Source organism: Acanthopagrus latus, chromosome 5 (assembly GCF_904848185.1).
Source record: "Acanthopagrus latus isolate v.2019 chromosome 5, fAcaLat1.1, whole genome shotgun sequence".
Lineage (NCBI taxonomy): Eukaryota > Metazoa > Chordata > Actinopteri > Spariformes > Sparidae > Acanthopagrus > Acanthopagrus latus.
This window is the reverse complement of record NC_051043.1, coordinates 9,487,491-9,514,578: the sequence shown is the minus strand read 5'-3', so window position 1 is coordinate 9,514,578 and position 27,088 is coordinate 9,487,491. Positions and strand designations below refer to the sequence as shown.

Here is a 27,088-nt window from a genome sequence, read left to right as displayed (position 1 = left end):
ACAAACAACCATCCATTGTTATTGTTAAACATTGTGACATCCTTTAACCCTGATTGATCTTGATCTCCGACACAAATAATAATGTGATTACAGGCTTTTCTGCGCTTCTCTCTTCACAGCAGTGGAAAATAACATTAGATATTTCCTTTCATGTTAATCGCCTTGGTTGGAAGTATACCGCGGTGCACCAATAGGCCTCGGTAATGCCTCCTTTCTTCTAAAAAAAAAAAACATCCAAAATAACCTATTTGCAGCACACCCACACACACATTGCTTAGCTGTGTAACACCGTTATTCTGCACCCATCAAAGCCTGGCTTGCTTGTCCTGGTGCAGCGATCATTCCTCCACAATAGCGGGATAGCATTACTGTGCTTCTGAAAGCATTTGCATGGCAAAGCAATAACATGCACCTTGTAAATAAAGGAACTGATCCTGTTCATCGCAGGTTGGATTTCCTGGATAAAGCTGTGGGAAATGGATCCCTATGCCATCTGACTTACACATACAAGCTGTGTTTCCTCATCCTCAAGTTTACTTTGCAATAACTGTCTGCTTCTTAATCTTGTCTGTCAGGCTGTCAGGCAGCACATAAAAACGTATGTGGTTCTCTCTGCTGCGTTGGTTACTTGGCAGACACGCTGATTAGTGCCAGTTTGTCTTTTTTTCCAACATGTAGATACCCAGATAGAAAGCTGGCTCTATTCATTGAGTCCAAGGACCAAAATAGCAATTGCTGTTCTCAATCAACTATGAAGAAATTGGTTTGCATTGTTGGAAGAGATTGATTAGTGACTTTTTGAGGAGGCTCTTGAAATGACTTTCACATCAGGCTGGTTTGACAGACAGCTGGTGCAATGTTAATTTTACAGTGTAAGATCAACAATAAAGGATGTTATTTTTTTTAATCACAGTTCATACTGTATATATGAGTGTCACACATTTAAACCCTCTGGGACTGCATAGTGTTATTCTACACAATAACTCTTTATCTCATCTTCTCTGAATCAAATCTATTCACAACAGTACAAATTGCGGCCGTGCTCTTGGCAAGGTAAAGCTAATTTTTCGACGTGGAAATTCCTTGTCAGGAGCAGCCAAGGGAGAAAGTGTCAGTTTGATACCACATGTACACTAACGGCTGTGCGGGAGCATAAGTGTTCGCTGCGCTTCGGTGACGGTGCGTTTGATTTCAACACTGACCACCGGTGATGCCAACCCTGTAGTCCTTGCCTCTTGAGACACGCACATAGACGGCCCTCCCCCACGTCTCGCTGTCAGACTGATGCCTCTGAGAGAGAAAGTAGGTGAAAGGCTGGCAGACATTAAAGTCGCTGTATGGTATATACTTCTATCACTTGTCTATTGTTACACTGCAGTTACAGGCTGATGCAGTATATGGGAACTTGGTGTGGGTGTACAGCGACCTAAACTACTATCCTCATCTCCCCCTGGGGCACCTCAAAGGATGCTTGGGCTCTGCAGAAAAATGAGAGGCAAGGCAAGGCAAGTGAGAGACAGGGAACTGAGGGAACAGAGGGAGGTAGCCTCAGCTGTGCAGGAAGGCTAACCTGCGCCTCTGGAGATCCCACACCTTTTCAATGTTTAGGGCCACACGCTTGAAACAGTTCAGTGTGACTACTTCTGCTGCGCTTTGGAATTCACTATAGGCTTTCTTCATTGTTCCCTATTAAGTGCAAAGTTTGCACTTAAAATATGCATTATTTTCTCAGTGTGGATGAGAGAATATGGTGTTTGTGACCTTGTTTCAGTTTGAATCATATGCCCCACTGTTTCCTAATATGCCCCAAGTGTATGTAATGCTGAAAGCACATTTATTACACATCAATAATTCTGTACATTTCCTTCTGGAAAACTAATTCTTATAATAGGATTTTGTCAATGTGATTTGAATAATGATCTCAAAACATCCCATTTTAGGCTACTTAACTAAATAGAATATTACTGATTGCAACACTTATCCATGGTTGGGGTTTTGGTAACCTTCTTTTCTGTTTCTTGCCAACAGCCAATTTTCTCTCAATTAAAGCATGATATTAGCACTCAGTAGGGCATAAACAGAAATAACCGTACACCACTGAATATCATGCCTTGATTATGAGCTTAAGAGTGGGTGTACAGATAGATCCAGTTTCTATACTCTATTAGACTGCTGTTGTTTTTATGTGTGCATGTGTGTCTATGAGAGAAAGGGAGAGGGAACCACTGTCTGAATGTGCAGGAGTGTGTGTCAGCAAGGAAAGCTGGAAGTTATCAGCTTCATCCTGTTCAAACCTCTGGAAAGGGGGGGTGGGGTGAGGGTGTGGGGGGTGTGGGGGTGCAAGAAAGATAAAAGTCACAGGTATAGTAGGAAGAAAAAGTGTATCATTACATTGAGAGCCAGTCAGTGGTGATGCCAGTTGGCCAAAGTTAGCAGGAAGCTGTCCTAGTAAATGGCAGCAGCTGCTCGCAGTTCGAGAGAGCATGTCCCAGTCAGAGGAGAAAAGCGATGGCATCTACATTAATACTACCTTAATGGCCCATCTGGCGCTCCGTAGGGTCCCTGGCTGCGCCACCGACTCACAGGCGTTTGACAGGCAGTCTCCAGCGCACCAGACGCGCATGGCATGCCAAATGGCGGGGAGACGCCTCCGTGGCGCACAGATCTGTCAAACTCTCTCTGACGCTGTAGTCACACAGGCACGGGAAGTTAAGGCAAGTTTTCACACGTGATTGGTTCTTGACATGGATGGGGGGAGGGAGGGGACAGGCGGGGAATGACTGCATTTGAGGACGGTGCAGACTAGAGAGATAGACAAGCCAAACACACACGCACACATAGACACCCTCCCACATAAACACGCTCTCCATACTAGATGCTAAGTTGCCATGACCAGATTAAACCTCAATGAGAAAGCCAGGTTAAGATTAGCCAGTGGTGGATTCACTCTGCTCTGATGGCAAATGGAGATAACAAATATTATTTTTGCTGCGAGTCACAGCCTCTCTCTGTAAACAAATACTGGAACAAATTGCTTCATTGGAAGAAATTGTGGAAGGTCTTATCAAAACACCACAGGGGTTTCTGCCTATAATTGGCATAATTGGTTGACAGAGCAGGCTGCAGTCCATGATGTGGCACAGTGATGCACTTTATGATCAAGGCTCTAGGTCTTTGGATTGCCCTTTTTAGATGCTTTGAGATACTGTGCAAGAAGTGCATTACTTAATATGCAAGGGTCCACTTGAATGTTGTGTACTAATGTGTGTCAGCAAATCATAATTGGATCAAACTGTATATTTTCTAATGTCAGTCCTCATTTAAATCACAGTAGAGTTGAACAATAATGGAAATATTATCGAAATCACAATATTGCCAAGTATCCAAATATGTCCAAATGGCATGAACTTCAGTTTCTAGATAAAGGTAAGATTTGTCACAACATAACATTATAAGTGAAGCATTGTTCTGTTACAGACATGCCTACAAGTCATTCTCGTCCGACATCCTTTTTTAGTACAGACCCCAGAAAAACTCAGATCATCATCATTTTTATCATTTTTCAGTGGAAGGGACATATTTTGCATTCACACTTGCAATATCTGTAAAAAAAAAAAAAAAAAAAAAAAAAAAAGGAAATATGATTTTTGTAATTTTGCCAAAGGTCATATTGATTGAGATTAGATTTATTTGTATCAATTATATTGTCATTCAGAATAATCCTGATTAAAATCAACCAATATCCTTGTTTCACCACCTTGTAACTTGTGCCAATCATGTCATCTAATAACATTCTGTGTAAAGGGTTAAGGAGAAACTAAAGCCAGTGGATGATCTCACACAAATTCCTACTGTGCCCGATGTGCTTGGCCTTTCCATCAGCCCCTGTTGAGCTGCACAATACTGGCACAGTGGAGGTTTCCCTCAGAGCAGCGCATTCTGCAGTACCCACCAGCGCAGATCACAGTCCCAGAAGTCTGTATCACACTGCTGCTGGGAAACTATGGCGTCTTTCTGTATGAGTAAACTACACAGAGAAAAGTACAGCGAGAGTACTTTAAAACATTTGCTACCATTCTTTCTCTCACACTTTTTCTTAAGGACATTTTGAGAGATAGCAGCAGTTCAAAAATGGAACGGAAGGTTCTTTAGAAAATGCATTTCAAATGGCTTATCCAGTAGGTAGCCCCAGAGGACACCTCAGGGATAAACCTTGGCAAGAAAGGAAGATAGAGGGAAAAAAAGTGAAATTGGAAAGAAGACACAGCCGTGACTAAAACAGTGGAAATATATAGAGAAAAGGTATCCTCTTAACCTGCCGACGTCTCTTCAGAGGAATCACAGCGCTCCATATCAGTATTCACTCTCTGAACATTTTGCTGTGTTCTGGGTTTATAGAAAAAGCCTAGATCCACTGATGTCTCTTGCCCCAGACAGTTTCTTATTTAGACAACCAGTGCAGGTGATTTCCAAATGACTTGCACTGCTGTTAGACACAGTCCTACTTTATTTATTTATTTATTTATTTGTTCATTGGTGTGGATGTTGTTCTTGCATTATTAATAATTATGCAAAGGTGCATGATTTAAAAAAAGGGGTGTAATTATTCATTTTAATCTGAAGACACTTTTATGAACACACAAACTAGTGAAATGGATGTCAAGGAGCGGTCGGCTGGACAACAGCTGCCAAGTTATGTGTGCAGGAGGATGAAGGGAGGAAAGAGATGGCGAGATGCGGGCTGAAAGGAAAGTGGTGAGGGGAAAAAGGGAGGAATCAGCAAAATGGGTTCGGGGAGAAGAGAGAAGAGCAGGAGGAACTCTTCAACTTTCACTCTCATTCCCAGATGTGTTGTAGGCTAGATGTAGCCTTTGAAGAGCTTGTGGCAAAATAGGCGAAATATGAACACACGCACTCTCCACTCTGCCTCTCTCTCTCTCACATACTTCCTCTTTTCCCCTCTTTCTTTTTGCTCCCTCTTTCAAACTCTCTCCACATCTCCTTCTCTTTATCTTTCTCCCTGGGCATCTCCGTTCCTTAGTGGCAAGCCCAGCTGGGGGGTTTCTGTGGTACTGTAAGTGAACCTTCACTGTCTCCTTCAGCAGGCAGCTGTTCCTGCACAACACACAAACACACACATACTGTACTGCTTTTAGCCATTAGAACTAATGTTTTCAAATACTCCTATTCTACTTTTTTTTTATTTTTATACATAATTACACATGCGACCAAGTTAAACAGCTCTGCAAAATAAACATCTACTGTTGAAGCCGAGACATCCAAACCGAAATAAAAATGTAACATTTGATTTTCAGCAATACCATAAAAATGCAGGACTCTTTCCCATACCATGACTGGCAGTTGCAATTTACTCTAAAGCCACTAGAGGGAGCTTACATTATGCTGTGGTCCCTCATGTGAGGAATCTGTTTCATAGTACTGTTGTTTAAGCAAGGTGGCACAATATCTCATACGTTCCGCATTCTATCCCTAAATACCATCAATTGTGCTTCCTGCTTTTGACAATGTAGAGATCATAGCCTCTAACACAGACAAGAGACAAAGATATAAATTCCCTTTAAACAAATACAATAATTGCATCTCATATGTTTGTGTTAACACATATATCTGCCGGTGTGAGTCTACGTGTGCTTGTGCGGAGGTGATAATTCTACAGTTGCTCAGAAGCTCATGCAGGGTGTGTAATGACAATAACAGAGAGCATGCCTAGGCGTGCTTTCAATCTGCTTCCCAAATGTAATGAATCTGAGCTGAAGTCTGGCCATCTCAACTTGATCAAAACCACGAGGAAATCTGCAAATGATTTATTATGTCCTGTGGAGAGTCATCACTTACACATGTCAAAATGATGCTGAGCTGAAAATTAAAAGGCATCTTTCGTCACCATTATTTTCGTAATATAGACAGAAAATGGTAGCGGGGAAAGCTATTCAGTCAGGACAGTGGACGAAAACTGTTTAATCTGCTTCAATTTGATGCAGAGTTCATTATGTTTAGTCTCTCATCCCTTCTTCAACATAATGAGTCAGTGTTGTTCAATGATATAAGCTATTTGAGTAAGACATTTCAAAAAGCCTTTATTTTAAGTAGTTTTTTTTTTGGTTAGTATTCTTAAAAAGTTCCACTTATCGAGCATTTCTCAATTTATTTCAGTATTTGCATTCCTATCATTGTGTGCACATTCATACATTTGTTCATACTACATGATTTTATGCACAACTATACACATGCACATTTAACCCCATCTCATGTGAACCTATTTCCCTCATGCGCTTCATCAACCTGCAGAAGACTAATGCATATTGCCAGTTAATCATATTTTTTCTGCCTCTGTCCCTCCCTAATAGGACTGGGTTGACATGACAGCATCTGAACTAGACTCCCATAGATGTCCTGCCATAACATTACGCGATCTTCCCTCTCATGTTACTGAAACAGGCTTGGCCGATGGGATTCACCGTACTCTGCGTTTCCCCTCTCCTCCACTGCTACTGGCCTTTTCCTGTGACAGGGCTGCCGATGATACAGATCCACTGTGACATTTTACATTGTGCTCCCTAATTGCAACAGCTGATAGTGGGATAGCTCAACATACAGCTGCGTATTCCCCCCCCCCCAGCTTTTTTATGTGGCTTGCACGAGGTCGTGTAGTGGATTAGACTAATTGCAATGTTCAGATGTTGTCTGATGATATGCCATTAGGTGTTTCTCCCAACTGTACAGCTCTATCTGCAGCGGCACTTCATACATGTAAAATCTCTCTTGTTGCTAATTTAAAATCTTCATATCTAACATTTACATAAGTAAACAAAGAGCGTTTGTGGGCCAGAGTCTTGATGTCCGTTCCTCTTTTTGCTCTGGTGTTGTGTCCTCAGGTGTCTCCCACAGCCTGCGACTCCCAAACTGAAAGCCAGAATAAACCTGTGTGACAGATGCAGCTCTAATTATACAGTTGTTTTAAGACTGTCAGGTTGCAGCGAAAAGGGAGCCAGCCATTTGGGAAAGTGAAGGAGGAGGGTATAGAGTAGGAAGAGGGGGGGTAGAGGGGGACGATTTGATGGACGGACATTGTAACACCAGCATCTGGCGATAGCTGCAGCTGCCGTATCGTTTTCCCACTGCCAGCTTGCCAGCTAAATAAATATTGCCACGATCTGTCTTGTACTAGCAAGTGTAAATTACTTTAACACGTCAATAACTAGTTTACAATGATGTTTTTTCCTGCCATTTCAGAATATATATTGATTTCACATTGCTGTTAAATGGCATGAGCACTGTTTCCCTCACCCTGTGCTTTGTTTCTCACATAGACTCCCAACGAACTTGGCAGGAACAGCAGACAAAAGGGAAAAAGTCTATCGATCATGCAGCCATTCTAAGTTGCACCATCACTCAATGCAGTATTCAATTTATCATGGCTTATATTGTGCTCTTTACAAATTTTTTTCGTTAATTGTGTGAGTAAAATTCATATTTGTGACTCGATGTTCTTATGTATCTATATAAGCTTTTTGAGCCATCACCATCAACATTATGCATTTAGTGTGAAAATGTGCATCTGCTTTTTTTGTTACTTTGTTAAGTAAAGCTGATTTATATACTGTCAGAAAAGAAGTACAGTCCTTAGTGTCAAAGTTGACAGTATAATTCTCCATTACGCTGTATGCTGCTTTTCAATATCTTAATAATACAGAGAATTAATTAGTCAAGTAAAATTATTTTGTAAGAGACAATTCCTACAGTATACATTTTTCCGTGTGGTTTGTCAAAATAGACAAAGAAACTGTAGAATGTACAGGATGTAGAAAACGCTGAAAGATGCTTCACGTTTTTTTTTTTGTGTGGATGAACACATCTGTGCGTTATGAAGTGAGAGCATGCACGTGTACGTACCCACGGAGCATCTCCGCAGGCGTGCTTATACTTCTATATTGTGTGTGTATTTTCATTCATCTGGGTTCCTCCTCGCGTGGACAGATGTTAGGAAACCCACAAAATCAGAGCTGAAGCCGCACTATAATCACCGCGATTTTAATCAAGGTCTTGCATTGTGACCCACTTATTTTCTCACAGTCCTGATTGCACTGCAATGCAGTGACGACTAGCATTACAAAACTGTAGCCTGTGATTAACCTTCACATCATATACATGTTCCCTAACCAGCGTACAGCGAATCCTAATCCCAAAATTATACCCACTTGGACAGGAAAACCTCTCCCTTTGTCAAATTTAAACATTTTCCTCCCTCAACCTCCCATCTTGATATGATACAATGATGATGCCTGCTTCCTGCATATGAGCAAATTGAGGTATGTCCGAGTGTAATGCTCAACTGACATGTTTCAGTCAGACAGAATAATCTTTTTGTGAGAACCTGCCAGAACACCATATGACTTACCTATTTTTTTCCTTGACAAGTTGAGACTATTCACTAAATACAAATAGGTCAAGCACACAGAATTCTGTAATTCTGGTAAAGGCTTTTGTGAGAATAAGGAAATATTCTAACCTTCTTTGCCACTTTTCAGCAGTATTATAATTTTTACATCAGTGATAATAAAGCAGATTGATTATTCATTCTCATGCTTCAACACCATTTAATTGTGTAGCTAGAACACTCCAACTTGGGGTCAGCGGGGCTCTCGCTCATTTACACAAAGACGCGTCAGCACACACACACAGACACACTCAAATTCAAATAAATCTCTTTCTTCCCTTCTCTACCTCACAGATGCTCTCACTATGCCTTCTCAAGGGGGCCCCCAAAAACATGCCCAGACTGGAATTTGCCAAAATATCCTCTCTCCTATCAAACACACACTGTGCCCCATTGCTGTCGCATATCACTTATTCCTTCAACGTCTTAATTAATACCCCTTAGGAGGCATAGCACCCTGTACATCCACAGAGATTCACTATATTGGTGGCTACTCCCTGTAAACATTCATCAACAGATTGCTGTAGTTCTTTCCTTTCACACCACATCACTTAAAGGTATACTGTACAGGATTGGTCGATTGCTGTTTGTAAACACACCATTCAAAGGTGCAGTAAGTGATTCAGGAGAATAGTCGATGGCTCAGTCCAAGGCCATCAAATACCATTGCTTGGGGTTGGTTGCTCTCTGGTGCAAAGAAACATCCCCAACTCAACCAAGTCAGTAAAAAAGAAAAAAAGCAGAGGAAAGGTTCTCTATAGATACAAACACTGCCACACACTCACAGTGGGTCATACGTAATGATTTAGTCTATACATTGTTTTAAAGGAAATTATGCATAGTCTACGTTTAACTCCATCTCTGTTCCATTCAACAGCAACAGATTAAAGACACTGATTCACAAGTAATTTTAAGATATCGTGTCTGTGTATGTGCCCATTTTTCCATGTTTCAGTTCAGTTTTGTCCACATTTCCTTTTAAATTGATTACTGTACATCATTGTACATCATTGTACATTATAATTTACTCTTGCTGGGAAGCTTTTATTAAACTTACATTAAAGTAGTGCAATTTGATCAATTTCCAAACAGGCTAGTTATTAGTCTTTACCATCATTATACAATGCAGAATAGAGTTACTGTGCTATATCAGTATCACAGCAGTGATATCAGATTTTGCATCGTCAGCGGGAGTGGAAACACCTGTAATTTCAAAATAAAATTTCTAAACACAGGCCTTTGAACACTCGTCTCTGAATGTGAAAAAATTCACAACATTACAGATAGTATATTTAGTTTCTTCCGGGGGCTGCAGGGGGTCATGTCCCCCAGGGCAGTGGTACGGGGAAAACACTGCATATAGCAAGGAAACACTGGAGTTGGTAGTCTTTGTGAGGTGATTAATCTGAGCTATTTCGAATAAACAATCTTGTATTCATGACATGGATAGAGCAGTTTTTGTGTTTTCTTGAATATGTATTTATGAAATGCAAAGTGTTTATTAGTGTAATCGTTGATAGCTTAGAAGTTTAAGAAGTTGAACTGATATGGAAGCAAAGGTCTCTTAAATTTTATCCATATGACCACCACACCACCTAAACCATACCTGCAGACCTGCAAAGGTCTCCGTCCTCATGTCTGTCTCCTCTCGCCCTTCCTGCTCCTCCTGTTCACTTGCTAATGGATTGCTGTGGTTTCCAGGGTCTGCTCCAGAAATGTTCTCCTGTGGAGATCTCGTAAGAAGTGCCCTCAGCTGGTCCCTCCGTCTGCCATTAGGCCTCTCCACACTTTTTATCCCTAGACCTCTGAGACCTCAAACTGCCAAATGAGTTGAATTATGGCCAGTTATGTGGAGTGGACCCGGCGTCACGGGGGAGAGGCCTGAGTCAGTGGAACTAACCACACTCCTGACCATTAAAAGGCAGCCTGACACTGCCTCTTCATCTTTCCCCCTGCTCTCAAAGGCCGGCACTGCAAACCCATGTCCCCCAGAGGAGAGACACAGTACAGCAAACCAACCAATGATCCAGGCAGGCAGCCAGCCAGTCTGTCAGGCAGGCAGGAAAGCAACCAAAGCACCAATCTCCTCCATACTCAAGCTCCCACATCATTGCATTTGTTAAGCTCTTCCTGGACTCTCTTTTTGTTTTCAGGCATTTCTTTTTCTCACCTATTTCTGCCCTACATTTTTGCCCTATATATTCACCTGTTTCTCATCTGTCTCGTACCTCTGTTCTTCAATCACCTTCCCCGCCAGTTTTTCTTTTTTTTTTTCCCTCTCTGCCCTTCAGCTAAGTGGGTGGGGTTGCAGGGTTATAACCACACAAGGTTAATTGCAGCAGCTAAAACAAGCATGGCGGCTAGGGCCCCAGCTACTGTATAAAGGAGGTCATCTATAAGTCAGGCAACCCTCACAAATCTACTCACAACATCTACAGTCAGACGGATGCTGATCACGCCAGCCCTAGACCACAGTTTGAATCTGTCACAGACAGACACGGGACACACATGCACGCACAAACACACTTGAACACATGCACACACACTGCACTGAATTTGATCTGTCACAATAACAGGGGCATCATGACATGATGGATACAGGCCTTTTTTCCCCCCTCTTCTCTCCCCCATTCTGCCTCTCTCCGGTAATCTTGATGCAGTGTGTAATGTTTGCTGTAGCCGGCGGCTGAAATTGAATGAGTGATACAACCAGAGGTGCTGGGATTACCGTGGGCAGAATTGATGCTATCTGTCCAATGATGTGTTATTTTGTGGAAGTGAGGCAACAAACCGGAGAGAGAAATGGTCGCAGCACTCTGTATGATTTTACAGTTTAAGTGGTGAAAGACAAATAGAATAACAGTGATGTGCTAGCAGGGTTTGTAAATGGTTGAATAATTTTCCTCGATTTCAGCATTCATTTATCTTTCCTACAGTCTTTCGCAAGGCTTCGCATGGCAGCCTGAATGCTATTCATCCCTCTAGTCTTCTCACAATTGCAGCATCAACTAGCTCAGCGTGCATCTTTAGAGGTGAGACAGGTTGCGTCCAGTCGCTACTCCTCTAATAGGGTCGGCTCGGAAAAGGGTCAGAGGTAAACTAATGACACCTGCACGAGATGCTTCTTCCTGGAAGCCCAAGCTAAGGCTGAGCTGGGGCTGCGCTTGTGGGAATAAAAGTGCGCTGCTTTAAGACTCAGCAAGCTGTGCCCGGGTCAGACGCTAACCATTGAAAAGACTAAATTCAGCTCTTTCTGACAGTCTGGGGCACTAGCTGAGGGTCCAGGGCTATTGTTTTGGGGTCAAGTTAAAGCCGTCCAGATTGCCAGAGCAGCTGACAACCATTCATCACAACTTCAGCAACAGTTCAGCACTGTATAGGTTTAAAGTTTTGCTTAGGTAGGCTAAAGACAGACAAAACTTTTAGTTTTCATTTTTACTGTATTTTAATGTCCAAATTGGTTGATTTATTGTTATGAATATTAAAAGCGGTATCCGTGATAATTGTGAAGGAACCTTGGTGTCGTCTATTTAGGTCATGTGGAACTTTGTCAGGCATCAATTTGGCCAGGTACATCACTCACTGTAGTGAGTCAGTCAATTCTCAATTTGATGTGGACACCGTAACAGAAAAAAATGTATTCTGTTTGGTTCAGTGCATTGATTTGTTTTGCGCTTTGCTTAAAGCACAGTTTTGACTTCTCCCACACAATTAATCCATTGTATTTACAATTATTTCACCTAATCCATGGAAACTTAATTTTTCTTTAAAACTACCTTCTTAGGAAACACTGCTCAATCACTCCCTTACTCACTTCCTTTTAATATACTGTGATTTCACAACTCTTCCTTCTGTCACTCTTGAATTTACAGTACTGTGTGTGTTTGTGTGCAATAATTATATGTTTTGCGTCTGGCAGAGAAAGACTGTGCTGTTGAGAAATTAAATAAGAAGGGCTATTTTTCTCCCCTATGTAAACAGCTGGCAGCATCCCATGCTTGCACAATTAATGGGCATCTAATTGGCAATAATCATTTTTACTTAAGCAAATTTAAAATAGGCAGTTGCCCCTGGAACAAGCAGCTGTTGGTGGAACCTTCTGGCAACATAGCAAGGATGTTTGAGGATGTGGCTGATCAATGCTTACAGGAGGTGGTCCATACATGAACACTTACATACAACACTGCTGGCACCCACTTGCACAAGCTTTCTCTACCCAAATCCATTTAAAGTGCTGATGGATTTACTGTGTGCTGCCTACAGGTGCACTTGATGAAGGCTCTGGTCGGGTGTTTGTTTGTTCTTTTGGCCTAAAAGCCAAAGTAGAGTCAGTTATTTCGAGTGTAGCAGACAGAAATGTTATTTTACATAGAGTATAGATTTACAGAGATTTGCGTACATCTTCATCCTCCTCATGTTGAATATGGTGTATGGAGTCTCACACAGCGTTAAGGTACTTTTGAGGTTTTTCTAATTTCCGTCAGGTCATCAATGTTACTTACAGGTCTAGAACACAGGGAATTATGTGTTAGTTAGAAAAAGTTATGAAAGTGGAACTTCAGTTGAAGTGAGGAGTGCATGTGCCTTAGTTAGAGAGGCAGTACTTAAACTCTTAAAGAGAGGCTGTATTATTTTTCAACAATATTGTTTTTAACGTACTTGTTGAATCCTCTATTGACAGCTTTTAAGGTCAGACCTCTACAATGTGAATCTATACAGTTTTGATTTCATTCTACTGAAAGCAACCTTGCCAAGGTCGTGATTCAATAATAAAATAATATGAAGAAGTACATTACTGACAGGAAGGACAGAGCCTTCTGGCTGGCATACAAGCAGGCAGTGAGCAATGAATTAAACACAAAATTGTGCTTAGCAATATAACTCATCTGGCCAGGAGTTACTCAGACTGAAAGCCAAATAGGACGCGGAGAAAAAAAAAAGTCAAATTGTAATACTTTTAATAAAGGTAGAGAGAAAGGCTCTTCGACATTTGCTTCGGGTCTTCTAATATAATGCACAAATTAATTTACATGATGAAGTCTCTTCTGCTTTAAGCCTTCCCCTTGATGAAAGGTGAAGGGAAAGAGGCAGAGAATGAATGCGTAGGAAGCTGAAAAGTAATGTCAAACAACCGGATCGTGAGAAGGAAATGGATTAAAGGCATTGTTTGAGCTGGAAGAGGAGGCACCTTCCATACCACTGGCTGCCATCTTATCTCACCCCCCAACAGTGGTCTAATCTGTTGGTCGAGGACGCCTGCAAGTAATTTCTATCCGTCAGACAGACAATGGAGCTGCCACCTTGTTGTTCATCACGGATTACTGTACTGTGCATCCTGTCCCGCCCCTACATAGACCACTGACAAAGGACTTAATTGAATATTCGTCCATGGCTAATTTGTGTGTGTTCCATATGGGAACATGTGTAAACACAAACTATACAAAAATACATACAGACTTGTTTTTTACATGCATGCTCCCTACAGGTTCACATAAACAGCCACACAAATATGCAGGAACCTGTGTGCACGTACAGCCTACAGGGATCAGTTTTGCGGCTACTTGTTCATTTACTCTGATGTTGAAAGTTGGGTATTATTACTTCCAATCCTTATGGCTAAACTGTAAACAAATTGAATGGACCAGATTCAATTAACTCTGTCTAACCTAACATATAATTACAGGAAAGCACAGAGTGAGGAATGGGAGATAATGGAGTTTTTTACCCTTGAACCTTAACCCTGCTTTTCCCATTTGTTTATCAAATTAATTTAAGCCAGTAGATTTGTTTGCGCGGGCTTAAATACATATAATCACCCATTTTAGCTTCATATTACACTTGTGCTTAAGCTAATTAATCTTCAGTGTTTATCATACATAAACAGTGATGGCTTTGCATTATACATTGATGGAAGCCAGGGTCTTTTAATTTTTGTCAGAAATGTTAATTATTTAGTGGCATCACAATGTACTCGTTGTCCAATGACAAACATTTGTGAATGACATTGAATGACAATGAATGACATTTGCCTGAATGGTGGCACATTGTTGGGTTATTTTGCTGGGAAGTGGTTGGATTTAAAAAGGCAAATCTCAACAGTAAAAATAAATTTAAGGAATCAATGTGATTGTGTGCAAAAAATCAGAGTATATATTGATTATAGAAGTCTAGAATTTTGCTCATGGAAAACGTCCCTGTTTTCTCAACTGGAGAGAATGTCTGTCCAGGTTTTCTGAAGTGACAGCTGCGCTTCATCTCATATGATGATGTGTTAAACAAAACACTGCCCACATGTTTGCCTTAAACTAAGTAGCCCTTAACTGCTTGGACAGACATCAGGCTGTTGCACTTTATGTATTTGTTTATTTTCAAGATAAGGGGCCTCTTTTATGGATAAGCAGCTGACGCTCCCGCTCTGTCAAGCTGGGACAGGCTGAGGGAAGATAAAATAGAGTCTGTTAATCTGGTGCTGGTGAGCAGAAAGAGCGATGTTATTGACCTACGCTGGCAGCAATGTGTTTCAATTATACACCGCCATCCATTTGTCAGGCAGGCGGAGCGATGGGGGGGACACGGAGTTCAGGCCTGGGTTAGAGTCATTCTCCATCACTTATGATGTGTCTTTGGAAAGCACTTTAATTGAATTACCCAATTTATTCTTCAAGCAACAATGCCCTAGCCCAGACCCATGACGTGAGACAATTAGATACAAGTTTAAAATCAGGCAGTTTGCATACTTCATCTTTTCATGGTGTACACAGGGAAGGCGACAGCTAACTTATGGTAACTTTCCTCCCCTCCTCATCTCGAATGAATTCTATTAATGTGAGTTGTGTGACTCTATCATGACAATTTTATCTTAACACCTTCTTAAAGACTCCTTGACGTACAGCTTCATGAAACCTATATTATGGTAAGTGGTGCTGCCCACGTGTTGCTACCCACCCATGTGCACCATGCGTATGCATATACCATGCTTTGGCTAAGTGGGCAGTTGAGACTGTAATATATTGTACTGTATAAGCAACTAAAAGATGACTTCAGTTGATGTAAAAGCAGTTCACCCCTGACCAATGCTGAAACTTTCCAGGATTTTTGCTAATTCAAACAATCCATCATAGCCCGAGTATGAAATGCACTCTACATTAAAATGATGGCCCCTGAATTACACATCTAAATGTCTACATCTGTCTTTGTAGTCAAAAATGCTGCACGTGGAAGGCACATTGTCAAAACCAGTGCAGTTGTTCAGTTGAGTTTTCCCCTTTTGTTCATCGTGATGAACTTCTAAGCAGATTTCCTTGAATATTTTCCCTGATATTTGCAAATTGCACATGGTTGAGTGTGATTAATTCTAATCAAGTTCAATTTATTCTGGTGGAGCATCTGGAAGAGGCCTAAGTGTTGCCTGCATTCTGTCTGTGAGCTGTCTGACAAGATGGCTAGGCTGTCGATCACCTCAGCCCCAGTTCCAGGTGTATGGAAGGTACTTGTGTCAGACGCACACAGGCCTACTTGCACTCTGGCCCTCACACCTGGCTGTTCACCAAACACTGATTGTCAGTACATCCATTTTCACCAAGACAACAAGTCCCGCTGTCTGCTTCCACTATTCGTGGCTAATCAACAGTGTTGCTCTCCCAGTATCTCCACAGCTCATCTTGTTAAGGGCGAAGAATAGTGGATAAAAATGTACTCTCTATAAGCATGTAATGTACACCAATTATGTTAATTTGCAGTGTTGCAGATGGCCCAGTGTTGATTGCAGCTTTAGGATCACGAGAGGCAGTCTGAAATTTGAATGTGGGAGTCATGTGACACTCATTACTGCACAACCTCAACCAAATATCCCTTTGTCACTCGTCATCCATCTGTGCTGACTGTCTTTGACAGATAAGACTATGCAGAACTCTAGGAAGCGAAAGAGTTGCACAACAAGCAACAGCGAAACACTGTCCTTAGTTTTAATTGGCAGTTCCATAGTTAAGCTGAATTTGGGCTGTTTTCAAGACAATGAGTAATATGAGCAATAAGTCATTTAAAGTGGCAGTGATTGGGAGATAGAGGGAAAAAAATGAAGATAACATCCTAAAAATAGATTATACTGTCGTTTACAAAGAAATAGTGCAATAAATACTGTCTGAATAATGACAGTAAATATTTTTTTTCCCCTTTTTTCCATTTCCCTTTGACGGCCTCCCTCATCGGGATATTGATAGTTACCCACTCATAACATGCTGGCTCCAGGGGCAGGAGAATCCGCTCCAAATGCCAGTCCTCTGTGGGAACTGTGACATTAGAAGTGTGCCAAGGTGTACCGTGTGTTAGGAAAGCATGTGCACTCGGCTGTAAATTCCTCATCTTCATCAGCCGATTGCTCTTTGTTCCGGCTATCGAGGCGAGTCAGTTTGTCCCCCTGTATTCTGTTAGACCACGCTAAAGTGATCCCATGCTGATGTCCAAATGAAAAGAGTCCTTTTATAAAGCCACGGCCATTGAACTCCAGAGACAGAATATAGCCTTAAGTCCTGCAACCTTTGTGGCAGGGGGTTCCTGCCAGGCATCATTCCTGTTTAGTGAATAAGTGGGGTAATTATGGTGCGGTTGGGGCCGTGCAGCAAATGTCACCAGCAGATAAACAGTAGGAGCAACCCTTCCGTAAAGGCCTGATTTATCCACCCCGGACCCCCTGTAGCCTGCAGAGGAATTAGGAGCACTTGGGTGTACAAAACAAACTAGCTTCTCCTGATTTGACTGGAGCTCAAGGATGCATATAATTTGGTGAAAACAGCAGTTAGAAGATAAGGCTCCAGGTTACACCGTATTGGTCACACACCAAATCTCTGACGCTGCTCTAAAAGGCAGCTGCTGGTTTGATCTTTGGTTGTTGGGCTAGGATAGTGTGTGAATAATACCCGCTGACGTTGTAGAAATTTGAATATTTCATGCTGGATTAAAGCAGTTTTAATAGCTGCAACACATGGTGTAACTCTATTCCTAAACTACTAATGGGAACTACAGGTGCAAAATAATCCCTCACACTTATGGTTTTATGCGTTGCTATTAGGAGAAGTGAATCTTAAACTTCTCTCCATTCCAAGTCCCCTCCTCTTATTATACCTGATTGGTGGATGAACCCACATCCATTGCACTCCATTAAAGGGTGCCCACTCACGCGTGACTGCAGTGCGGCCTTTATAACATCATGAGCCTGGGGAAATGGGAGAGCCAGCGAGCGTCATTCCATTACCTGCTGAAATGGATGCCCCTGTATCTCCTCCTTGATTAGCTTTGTCTCGAATAACAATGATAGCTTTAAGTGTGTCTAATTGAGGCTGGGCTCGCCCTCCCTCTCTGTGTGAAAGTGCTTACTCATTTTGTCTGTCCTTTTAATAATTACATTATCATTTTACGCCCCTGCCGGTTCCTTGGGAAGTGGGCTGGCGCTTGTGTTGAAGTGAAAGCTCATTATTGGAGCTGAATTATGTGCAGTTTATTGATCCCCATGGTGGATTATGGTGCTCTAAGTTAGTCTAGACAGAATAGTTAGCCAGATGACAGAGAGGAAACATAGAGGCCCCAGGGGAAAGATCCCTGGGCTCAGTTAGCAATTAATGCCTGCCAGGTAATGGAATTTAAGTTTACACTAAATCCACCAATGCCTTGACATTTGAAGTGCCTTATAAAAAAACATTAGCCTAATGAGACGGTCGAGAGCAGGAAAGGCATTCTTTTACACACCGTTTCTCTCCCTCACACTTTCATTTCTTTCATTTTCTCATCTCATCCCACACAGTTACCCTTCTATTGCTACTCCACGATACTTCAATCGCCTAACACTAAAAGCATTGAAAAATAGTGTATGGTAATGCTTTTTGAATGTATTTGTTCCTCTCTTGATCTGTCTGGAGCAAGTTTGATTGATAGGCTTTAGTTGGGTCCATTTCCCAGACAGGCTTTGCTAATCTCCATCTTAGACTGGTTGAGGGTGTTTGAGTGGGGGAAAGGCCAAAGTGCTGAGTAAGAAGCCAAGCAGGGAATTCATCTCTATAAAGCCAAGGGTCCGTTTTAAGGCTATCCATCATTATCTTGATCAACAAGCCACATTACCAACTGCATTGCCTCCCTGCCATCCAAGGCCGACAGTGGTTTGTCCTTAGGTGGCAAGAAAGTCTACATCAATGAAACGTCAAACACCAGAGTAGCACATTGTAAATGTGAAGTGATGTTATTATATTGAAATCAACAAATTCAAAACCAAAGAAGTCTGTTGAAGTTGTAAACTTGAAGCGGCAGTGCTGGGCATGAACACAACAAAAGAGCGCATTAATTGAACATACTATATTTTTGGTGAACAATGAATTGAACAACCATTTGCTGGTAACTCCAGTAAGAGCTACCATGTACTGCTCACAGAACCTGGTTGTAAATGAAAGATGTTTCATACATAGCGGTGTTATTATGCATCCCACAGCTTCCTCTGATTAGCTGACGAGTTAGAAAATGGATAAATAATCACCAAAGACAGTTGAGTTGGATTTATCATTGTTGATGTATTTACAAAGTTACAAAACAACAATGACAGAAACCTAGGTCTATAGAAATCTGCACTTGAGAATGTTAATTCAGAAGCTTTGTTTGGTCAAAACAGTTATCTGTATACATGTGGACAAGGCCACACTTAAGAAATAGAATTTATTTTAACATAAAAGAGACATATATTTGTCAAACGAAAAAAGGCAAAAATCAATTGTCTCAAAAGTGTTGTCTAGAAAAAGCCATAAATCAATTTTTTTATTTAAATTAAAAATGTTTTAAGAAAATTAACCGATACCATGAACCTGACCGAACATTCAGAATCAGCTTGACAAATTTCAATACTTGCCACTACAAGCACATTTTTGGTTTGTGTCAGAAAAATACAGAGTTTCAATTTCCAAACCTCGTCTCGGTGTCTGTGGTGAGTTGGCCAGTTACTTTTTATATGCGGTGGATTTACCTCCCAATAAAATCCATGTCCTTTCCCTTTAGCTGACAAGAATATGGAGCTCACATGTGTTGGTGTTTTCAGACACACATTGATACATACACACACTTTATTGGGGCAGACTGCCAGTTTCTAAACTCAACTTTAAAGGATAGCCTTAATGAAAAATACTGGATAGTCAGGCAATGTGCTGCACCTGTTAAAGCAGCCTTGTACATCCTGGGAGCGAGACAGGGAGCCAACAACTTTACCCCATAATGAGGCCAATATCTAGCTCAAAGGCTTTCTTTGCCTTTTGTGCGGTTTACCGTGTCCTTGGCTCTTAAGCCTTGATAATGTTAGTAAATACATACAGGGGCATGGATAAACTGGGCTGTAATCCACACTACCTCTAGATGGAAGCGGAAGGGAGCGATATGGTGGAAAGGGAGAGGGGAGAGGAGAGAAAAGCGGCTGATTAGACTGGTTTTACTGCTCCTCTGCCGACCTAGAAAAACACAGCAGCCCTGACCTTGCATAGCAGTGCCCTTATATATCTAATGATCTCTGAGTACCTTAATGATACAATGTGTTCTCTCTCCCACTCTTTCCCTCCATTTTGCCTATCCTTCTTTCATGCCTTTCTCCCCCTATTCCCTCTCTTTTAGAACACGCACGATAGTACACACACATACACATACACACACACAAATACACAGCCTTGAAAACCCCAGTCAGCAGTTTGAGCTTGGAGTCTAGCAAATGAGCTGTCCTATTGAAATAGAAAGGAGAGTGCTCTGTGCTGCAGAAAATGCTGCTATGGCAAGCCTTACAGAGGAGGGACGGAGGGAAAATTACTTGTTCGGACAAAGAAACATGAGAATGTCCTTTCACTACAAATGTACCAATTTACATTCAGACATAGCAGATTACATCCATTTCTTCCATATTTTATTACTTTTTTTTTAAAACTACAGCCATATCTCATCTCATTATCATTCATAAAACACCACTAAGTGCTCTAAGTATTATAAGAGGGAACAAACCTCCGATTCCAAAAATGTATTTTTCCTCATTGATTCAGCGTTCTTTCCTTTGCTCTGAGGTGCACCATCGGTTTGAACACTCTCCCAGTGTGGTTGGACTCCTGCAGTGTCATAGTAGCGGTAGTGTTATACAGCTCAGCTACACTGCATTAGAGATGACTAACCAACCACAGTATCCTCTTATAATCTTGAACCGGGCTGCTGACTCCTGTGAGATAGTCTCCTATTCCAACAAGAATGCTTTTTAGAAATGATTGCTGATTGGAACCTATTGTAACGTAACTTAAAAACATATATCTAAAGTCTTCATTATACGTATGAGTTCCCCGGCTATTTTGACACTGTGTTGAAAACAGCTTCCAGAGGCTTAAGTCATTCATTCTTGCGTCTAATTCCCACTCTTTGACCACTTAAAGCACAAACCTCCATTTGGTCCTGGTATTCCCCTTCTTGCTCCATCCGCCCATAGTAATTAAGATCCCATTCTGCTCTGAATAGGAATGTTAAGATGGAGGGTTATCACAGAGCTTCTGTAGGCTCACCCAATGAAACACCTATAGTGACCTCTCTGATTTACCCAATAGGGCCTCCCCCCACCTATCCCTCTTCCCCTCATGGCCATCGTGTTGTGTGGTCTCCTCTCTTCAGTTCTCTCATTACTCCCTGCATGGAGGTGGGTGGCTGGGGAGGAGTGGGGTGGCTGCAGAGGAGGGCTTCTGTCCCTGGATGAGTGAGTGTGGATAAGAAGTTGTTTGAATTCATAATTGTGCTCTTGTGAAGGGGGAGATTTGTAAAGCAAGGCTGGGTTCATTGTGTGGCAGTGCGAGTCCGGCGGAGGGTGCGAGCGGCTCAAAGCTAATGTAATCTACGCTATTAGAGAGGGTTAATTAGCTGCTGAACTGGAGCCTGAAGAGCAGGCAGAGAAGGAGAGACACAGGGAGCGAGACAGAGAGAGAGAGAGAAGGAGGGCGGGCAGTAGGGATAGAGAGGTCTTCAGGGAGTCATTAGAGACTGCTTGTTGTAATACAGCCACACAGTCAATAAGGCTACTCCTCTGAGGAGAGGAATAAAGGCGAATATAGACGTAGAGGGAAAGAGTTTCACACCGTGAAAAATATCTGGATGTCAGAAACTCTTCCACCAGACAACTGCAGTGTTAGATCATCCTGGCTGTGAAACTAGAGCGATCTCATCCTGTATCTTCATGTGGTTTATTTCCTCATCAGAACCAAATTCAAATGTACCTGAGCATACAAAACACATCTACATGCCTTGTCACAAGTATGATAAAACAACAATCTTGAACAGCTTTGTAGCATTACAGAAAAACATCCTGGCATTCAGGTGCTTCTTGGATGGGCCCACTGTCCGAGATGGGAAGTCATACTTTCGAGTTCGGTATGTTTATGAGTTTTGAGGTCATTGTGTGATTATATAAATGCTAAAGAGAGGGTGTGTTGTATTTTATTTTTCAGTGTTTAACAATGTATTAATACCTATTTGAAGTTTCAGCTTCGTATTACAAACTGATAATGTCACAGACTTTTTCGTGCACCAGTACATTCCCTAAAAGCACTTAAATGTTGCTTTACTAGTTTTCAAGGTCAATGCTAATAAACAACTTTTAGTAAGTAATAAAGGTCACCCTACACTGACAACAGTTACAACTTATACAGTTTTAAATTTGTATATGCAATTGTGAATTCATACTAACTTATCTCACCATCAACTAAATGTCTACATTCGTCCTCCATGTTTTGGTGTATATGATGTCAGTGTCAAGACTGTGGGGAAACATTTTTTTCCGTTGTTCTCAGTAATGTTATGAAGTTGACATGTCAGCTAATTACACAAGTTAGACACTGGATATAAGTTTACAGATGATTTTGTTTAAATGTGCTCCAGTGATGATCTTTCCAGTGAACAACCTTTTTCCAGCTCAGGGATCTCATAAACTACCTTGACATAGTAGCTCTAACCTTTTAAATGTCATTATAGACTTTATTGAAACACATTTAGTGAGACCAATTCTAAGACAAAAAAAATATCGATCTGTTGAAAATGATACCAAGCTAAATCATCACAACATTCCTTTAAATGAAAGGAGTTAAAACCAACATGCCTTCATTAGGGCCCGCCTAACCTTTTCTTTACTGTCTTTTTTATTTATTTTTCTAAATCCTTCATTATTTTATGTAGGTGCAATTCCAGTGCTGCGGAAAGATAAGCAGTCTATTTGTATTTATCACTGTGTCCTCTAGTAGTCCATTCTGTCCTGGGTCTTTTGTCGCCCTGAGCAAAACTTCACTTAAGATGGGTAGTTAGTGCCTGTTCCCTTGGCATTTTAATGCAGATTAATTACTTTCTCTGGCCAGAGCGATCCATTTTTGTTTGTTTGTGGATGTTTTTAGCTTTTTCTTGACCTTGGGGTGAAGAAAGAGAGAAAGAAAAAGAGAGAGGAAGAAAAAACAGCCCCCTATCGTAGACTTATACCCTCAATTTAATAGCCGAGTGAGGTGTTTCTCCAGCATCATCAGATCAATGGAGAGTAAATAGCCCACACTTCTTGTTTCACAGTGCAGTATTGATCTTTTCCTCAGCCTCGGCTTCTCTTTCCCCGGCATCTCGTGTCTTTCAACCCCTGGGACTGTGCTGATTGCCATAGATTGGACAAGCTAACAAGCGCATGATGAGGAACCAGGCTTTCTTTTCTTCTCATAGGCTGTTTCATTTTTTCTTTGTGGCACTGGCATGAACACACACACAGACAGACAGACATACACACAGGGACTTAAAAACATCAGATCTACACAGCTCAGCACCATAAAGGAGAATGCTGTTTCTTTCTTGTTCTCTCTGTTGTTCACGTTGTTCTGTCTTCATCTACACAGAGGATCTGCTGTAGCTGTGGCTGTCTTTGGGATATTTGCCAGGCTGATGGAGTACACCAACTTAACTACAGAGCAACTGAGAGATGCAGTGTGTTTCTTCACCTCACTGGGAACTTTAATTTTTTTTTTTTTTTCCAGCTAGCACCGCGTTTGTTCCAGAACCTTCCATCATCCCTGAAAATATCTCAAGTGGCCTGCGGAGAGCGACACACTCTGTTCGCGCTGGAGGACGGCCGTGTGGCGGCATGTGGGTAAGTTCAGTGTCAATGCAGAAGACAGTTTGCCGAAGTCCAGACCTGAGGGGAATAGGAGGAGAGATGAGGAGGCAAACCCCTCCCCACACGCCACTACCCCCCTGATATTAATGCATAAGCAAATCAGGGTCAGGGAAAAAATCGAAAGGTTGTGTGCATGTGTGTGGGGCACATTGATGAGAAATCATTTGGGTATTTAAACTTTGCCTTTTCACTATGTGTGTATGGGGGTGGATTTGTTTGTGTGTGCGCACATGCTTGTGTGTTTGCGTGTCTCTTCATTTCTGCTCAGCATGCAAAGTTGTAATAAATCTTGTTGAGCTTGGTAAGAGAGCTTCATGTGCTGCCGGGTGGCTCAGGATCAATATGAAGTATGTTTATTGAACCCAATAGTTGTGTTTGTGTAGAAGGGGAATAAACCAGCTGGAATAAGTGATCAGATGTGCTTTTAAGGCTCATTACCAGCCTGTTGGGCATATAGATTTGCTTTTAAACAGCTCTGTGTATTGGACAAGTTTATGCTTGAACACAGCCAATATGATATACTTGCAAATTTCTGCATCATATTTGATCATCTACTTAGTATTTCCAGGATTCACTTTTTTCCCCACTGCAAACTTTAAATGACTTTTCAGTTGCAGTGGGTCCTTTTTTTAATGTGGCTGCATAAGTGTGGCTGTGTTATTCACAAAGCTTCATCTCATTTGTTTGTTTTAATGTAGTTTTTTTTTTTTTTGATAGATTTGTTTTCTTTACGGTTTGTTTAAAAGGCAAATAATAGGGCTAATATATTCAGTTTTGACAAAGAATATAAGTGATATGTTGTTCTACTCTCTCTTCTGATTACTTCTGGTTGCAATTTCTCTAAATCTGATCATTCTAAAATCTAGTTTGGTGAGGTGTTAAGAAAATCGGTAGATCATTTTCTGTGGTTGATTCTTAATAGGAAACCGTATTATAGCCATAATGATTGAAATGGATTTTATGTACATGCAGCCATGAATTATTCTATAAGATTAAGTCAGACTGAATTAGATGATATCTGACATACACAAATGAACACACAAATTTGTGAGAAAAAAAAAATGTGATCAAATGAATTAATGTTGAATGGAACACGCAAACAGGAACTTCGGTCAAAATGCATAGCAACAGCATAGTGTTGATTCACAGAATTTCTTATAAGATGAACTCATGATGTGCTTACTCTTCTCTTGTACTGAGATGAATAGAAATATTTCCAAATGTGGACTGAATGAGGAGTTAGGAGGAATGGAAGTCAGATTTGTGCTAAAAACAAGCTAATAGGCTCATAAAAATGGTGACTAACAGTCTAAGCAACATACAGTGATGCATTCAGCTCAGTCAGGGGTGAAAATCAAGTGAAAATGACTAATTATGATATTTAAGTTTGACACCTTTAGTTTCTGTTCACTTCCAAATTCAAAATAACATTTCTCACTAAATTAATCAATACCAAATGTGGTGATCCCTGCTACCTGTCCTTATTTCTGTTTTATTCATCCCCAACACACCCTTACCCCCTGCTGACCCTCCCAACCACCCACCCCCAAAGGCTTGCATGCACGCATCCATATCTCCCCCATTCCTCTCTCTCTTCTTGGCTCCCTGTGTTTGCATGTGATATTTTAGGCGACTCTGGGAGGGATGACAGTTCTAACTAGGCCTATTAGGTAACCCTCAGGGTGCCCTCAGCACTGATTTGAGCACCATTAATTTTCTATTATGGAGTGCTAAAGATGTGCCCCTGCACAGTCATTCACCTGGCTTATTGAGTGTCGCACACACCAATTGTGGACTTTTCCAGGGCAGTGTTGCTGAAGGTTTAGTGCGACCCCTCTGGGGAGCTAATTTATTATTTGCAGATATTGATCTGGCAGGGTAGGCCAGCCAAGCCGTGGCCGATGTTGACTCTACTCTGGCCTGTGGCGACTTTAACCCTTTCCAGACGGAAGTAGACACACACTAGATGGATGGTCAGTGGTTGTCAGAGCCCTGCTATTAGTAGTTGTTTCAATACTTTGCTTGTTCAATGGTTGGTTTATTGACATGAGGTTATGATGGAAGTCATTCGCAGTAAGAAGTGGATAGATTGTATCTTTCTTGATATGGACATGATGGACATTGTTTATACTTTGCAAAAAAGACAAATAAGTAGACAGTCATGCGCACACACACGCACACACCCACACACACACGCACACACACACACACACACACACACACACACACACACACACACACACACACACATACACAGGCACTGTCTGGCCTGTCCAAGGGAAATAAAATCACGGTTAAGAGGAAGGAAAACAAATTTAGAAGGTCAGAGAAAACATTTATCAAGCTGTGTGTGTCTGGTGGGTAAATAGCAGAGGGACAGTAAAGGGCATGACTCTAAAACCACCAGATAACCACAGCAGATCATCACACACAGTCTCAAGATTCACTGCTGAAAACAGATATTTCTCAGAGGGTAGCCTTTGGAGCATTTGTTAATATTCTTTCTCTTGTGTTGCTGTTTTATTTTGAACATAAAACTGAGTTATTACAGTATACACCCATGTGAACAAAATGAAAAATATCATGGAGAACAAAAGAAAAGAGGGAAACACTTGATAAACATCTGTTATAAAATGTAGCCATGGACGCAGCAGAGATACTGCATATCCTCAACATTAAAGGAGCATTCCAGAGACTGCACTTCACTACTTTACATTTACTGCATTTCTGTACATTTTTCGTTTGGTTTGTTGTTGCACCAGAAGTGATACCACTTTGTCTTAATTTAGCCACATTGAGAGTGAGATAGACAGAGAGTAGTACTTTTGTACATGGTGCAAATTAAAAAAATAGTATTTGTCATGCTGCAAAAGAAGAAAATCACCTCAAACTGAGACAAACAACCTACTTCAGATGTCTAATTGCACCTCTCCAAATTTCCATATAGCCATTAGCCATATAGCTATAAGTCTTACAGTGTAAGCATTAGGTAATTTATCTAGACACACTGTCTGAACATCTGCAGTATACAAAAACACTACATTGTTTATTTAAAAAATACATATATATGTATGTATATATCTGTTAAAGTAGAATAAACAAATCCTGCTCAATCCTTTGCTAGATCTAATAGAAAATGAGTTGAATGGAAACCAACTTTACAGAGCATTGTAGAAGAAGGAACCTGACTATAACTTTAAATGAAATGTCCGGATGTGGTATTTATACATGTTTGTATGGAAGATATGCATAGGGAGTCTGTCTACACTATTGATGTCGTTATTGAGTACAGTCGCTTGCGCAAACGGTCACACGGTATGAACCAGGTGTACAGCACTAGTAGCAGTTAGACACACACACACACACACCCCCACACACGCACACACGCATTCACACTTATGCCCAGGGACCAATAAGTTGCTTCCCACAGGCCTCCTCAAGGCCCTGCT

At 41.3% G+C, this 27,088-nt stretch overlaps 1 protein-coding gene across 5 annotated transcripts in view; it reads left to right on the top strand.

Moving 5' to 3' along the window:
* The window catches only part of LOC119019073 (probable E3 ubiquitin-protein ligase HERC2), a 300,235-nt gene that overhangs the window by 49,991 nt on the left and 223,156 nt on the right, over window positions 1-27,088 (top strand). For all 5 annotated transcript variants that reach the window (XM_037097301.1, XM_037097298.1, XM_037097302.1 and 2 more), the window contains one exon: window positions 23,500-23,612. In XM_037097301.1, the coding sequence (XP_036953196.1) occupies window positions 23,500-23,612 (113 nt within the window). The remainder of the gene's footprint in view (window positions 1-23,499; window positions 23,613-27,088) is intronic.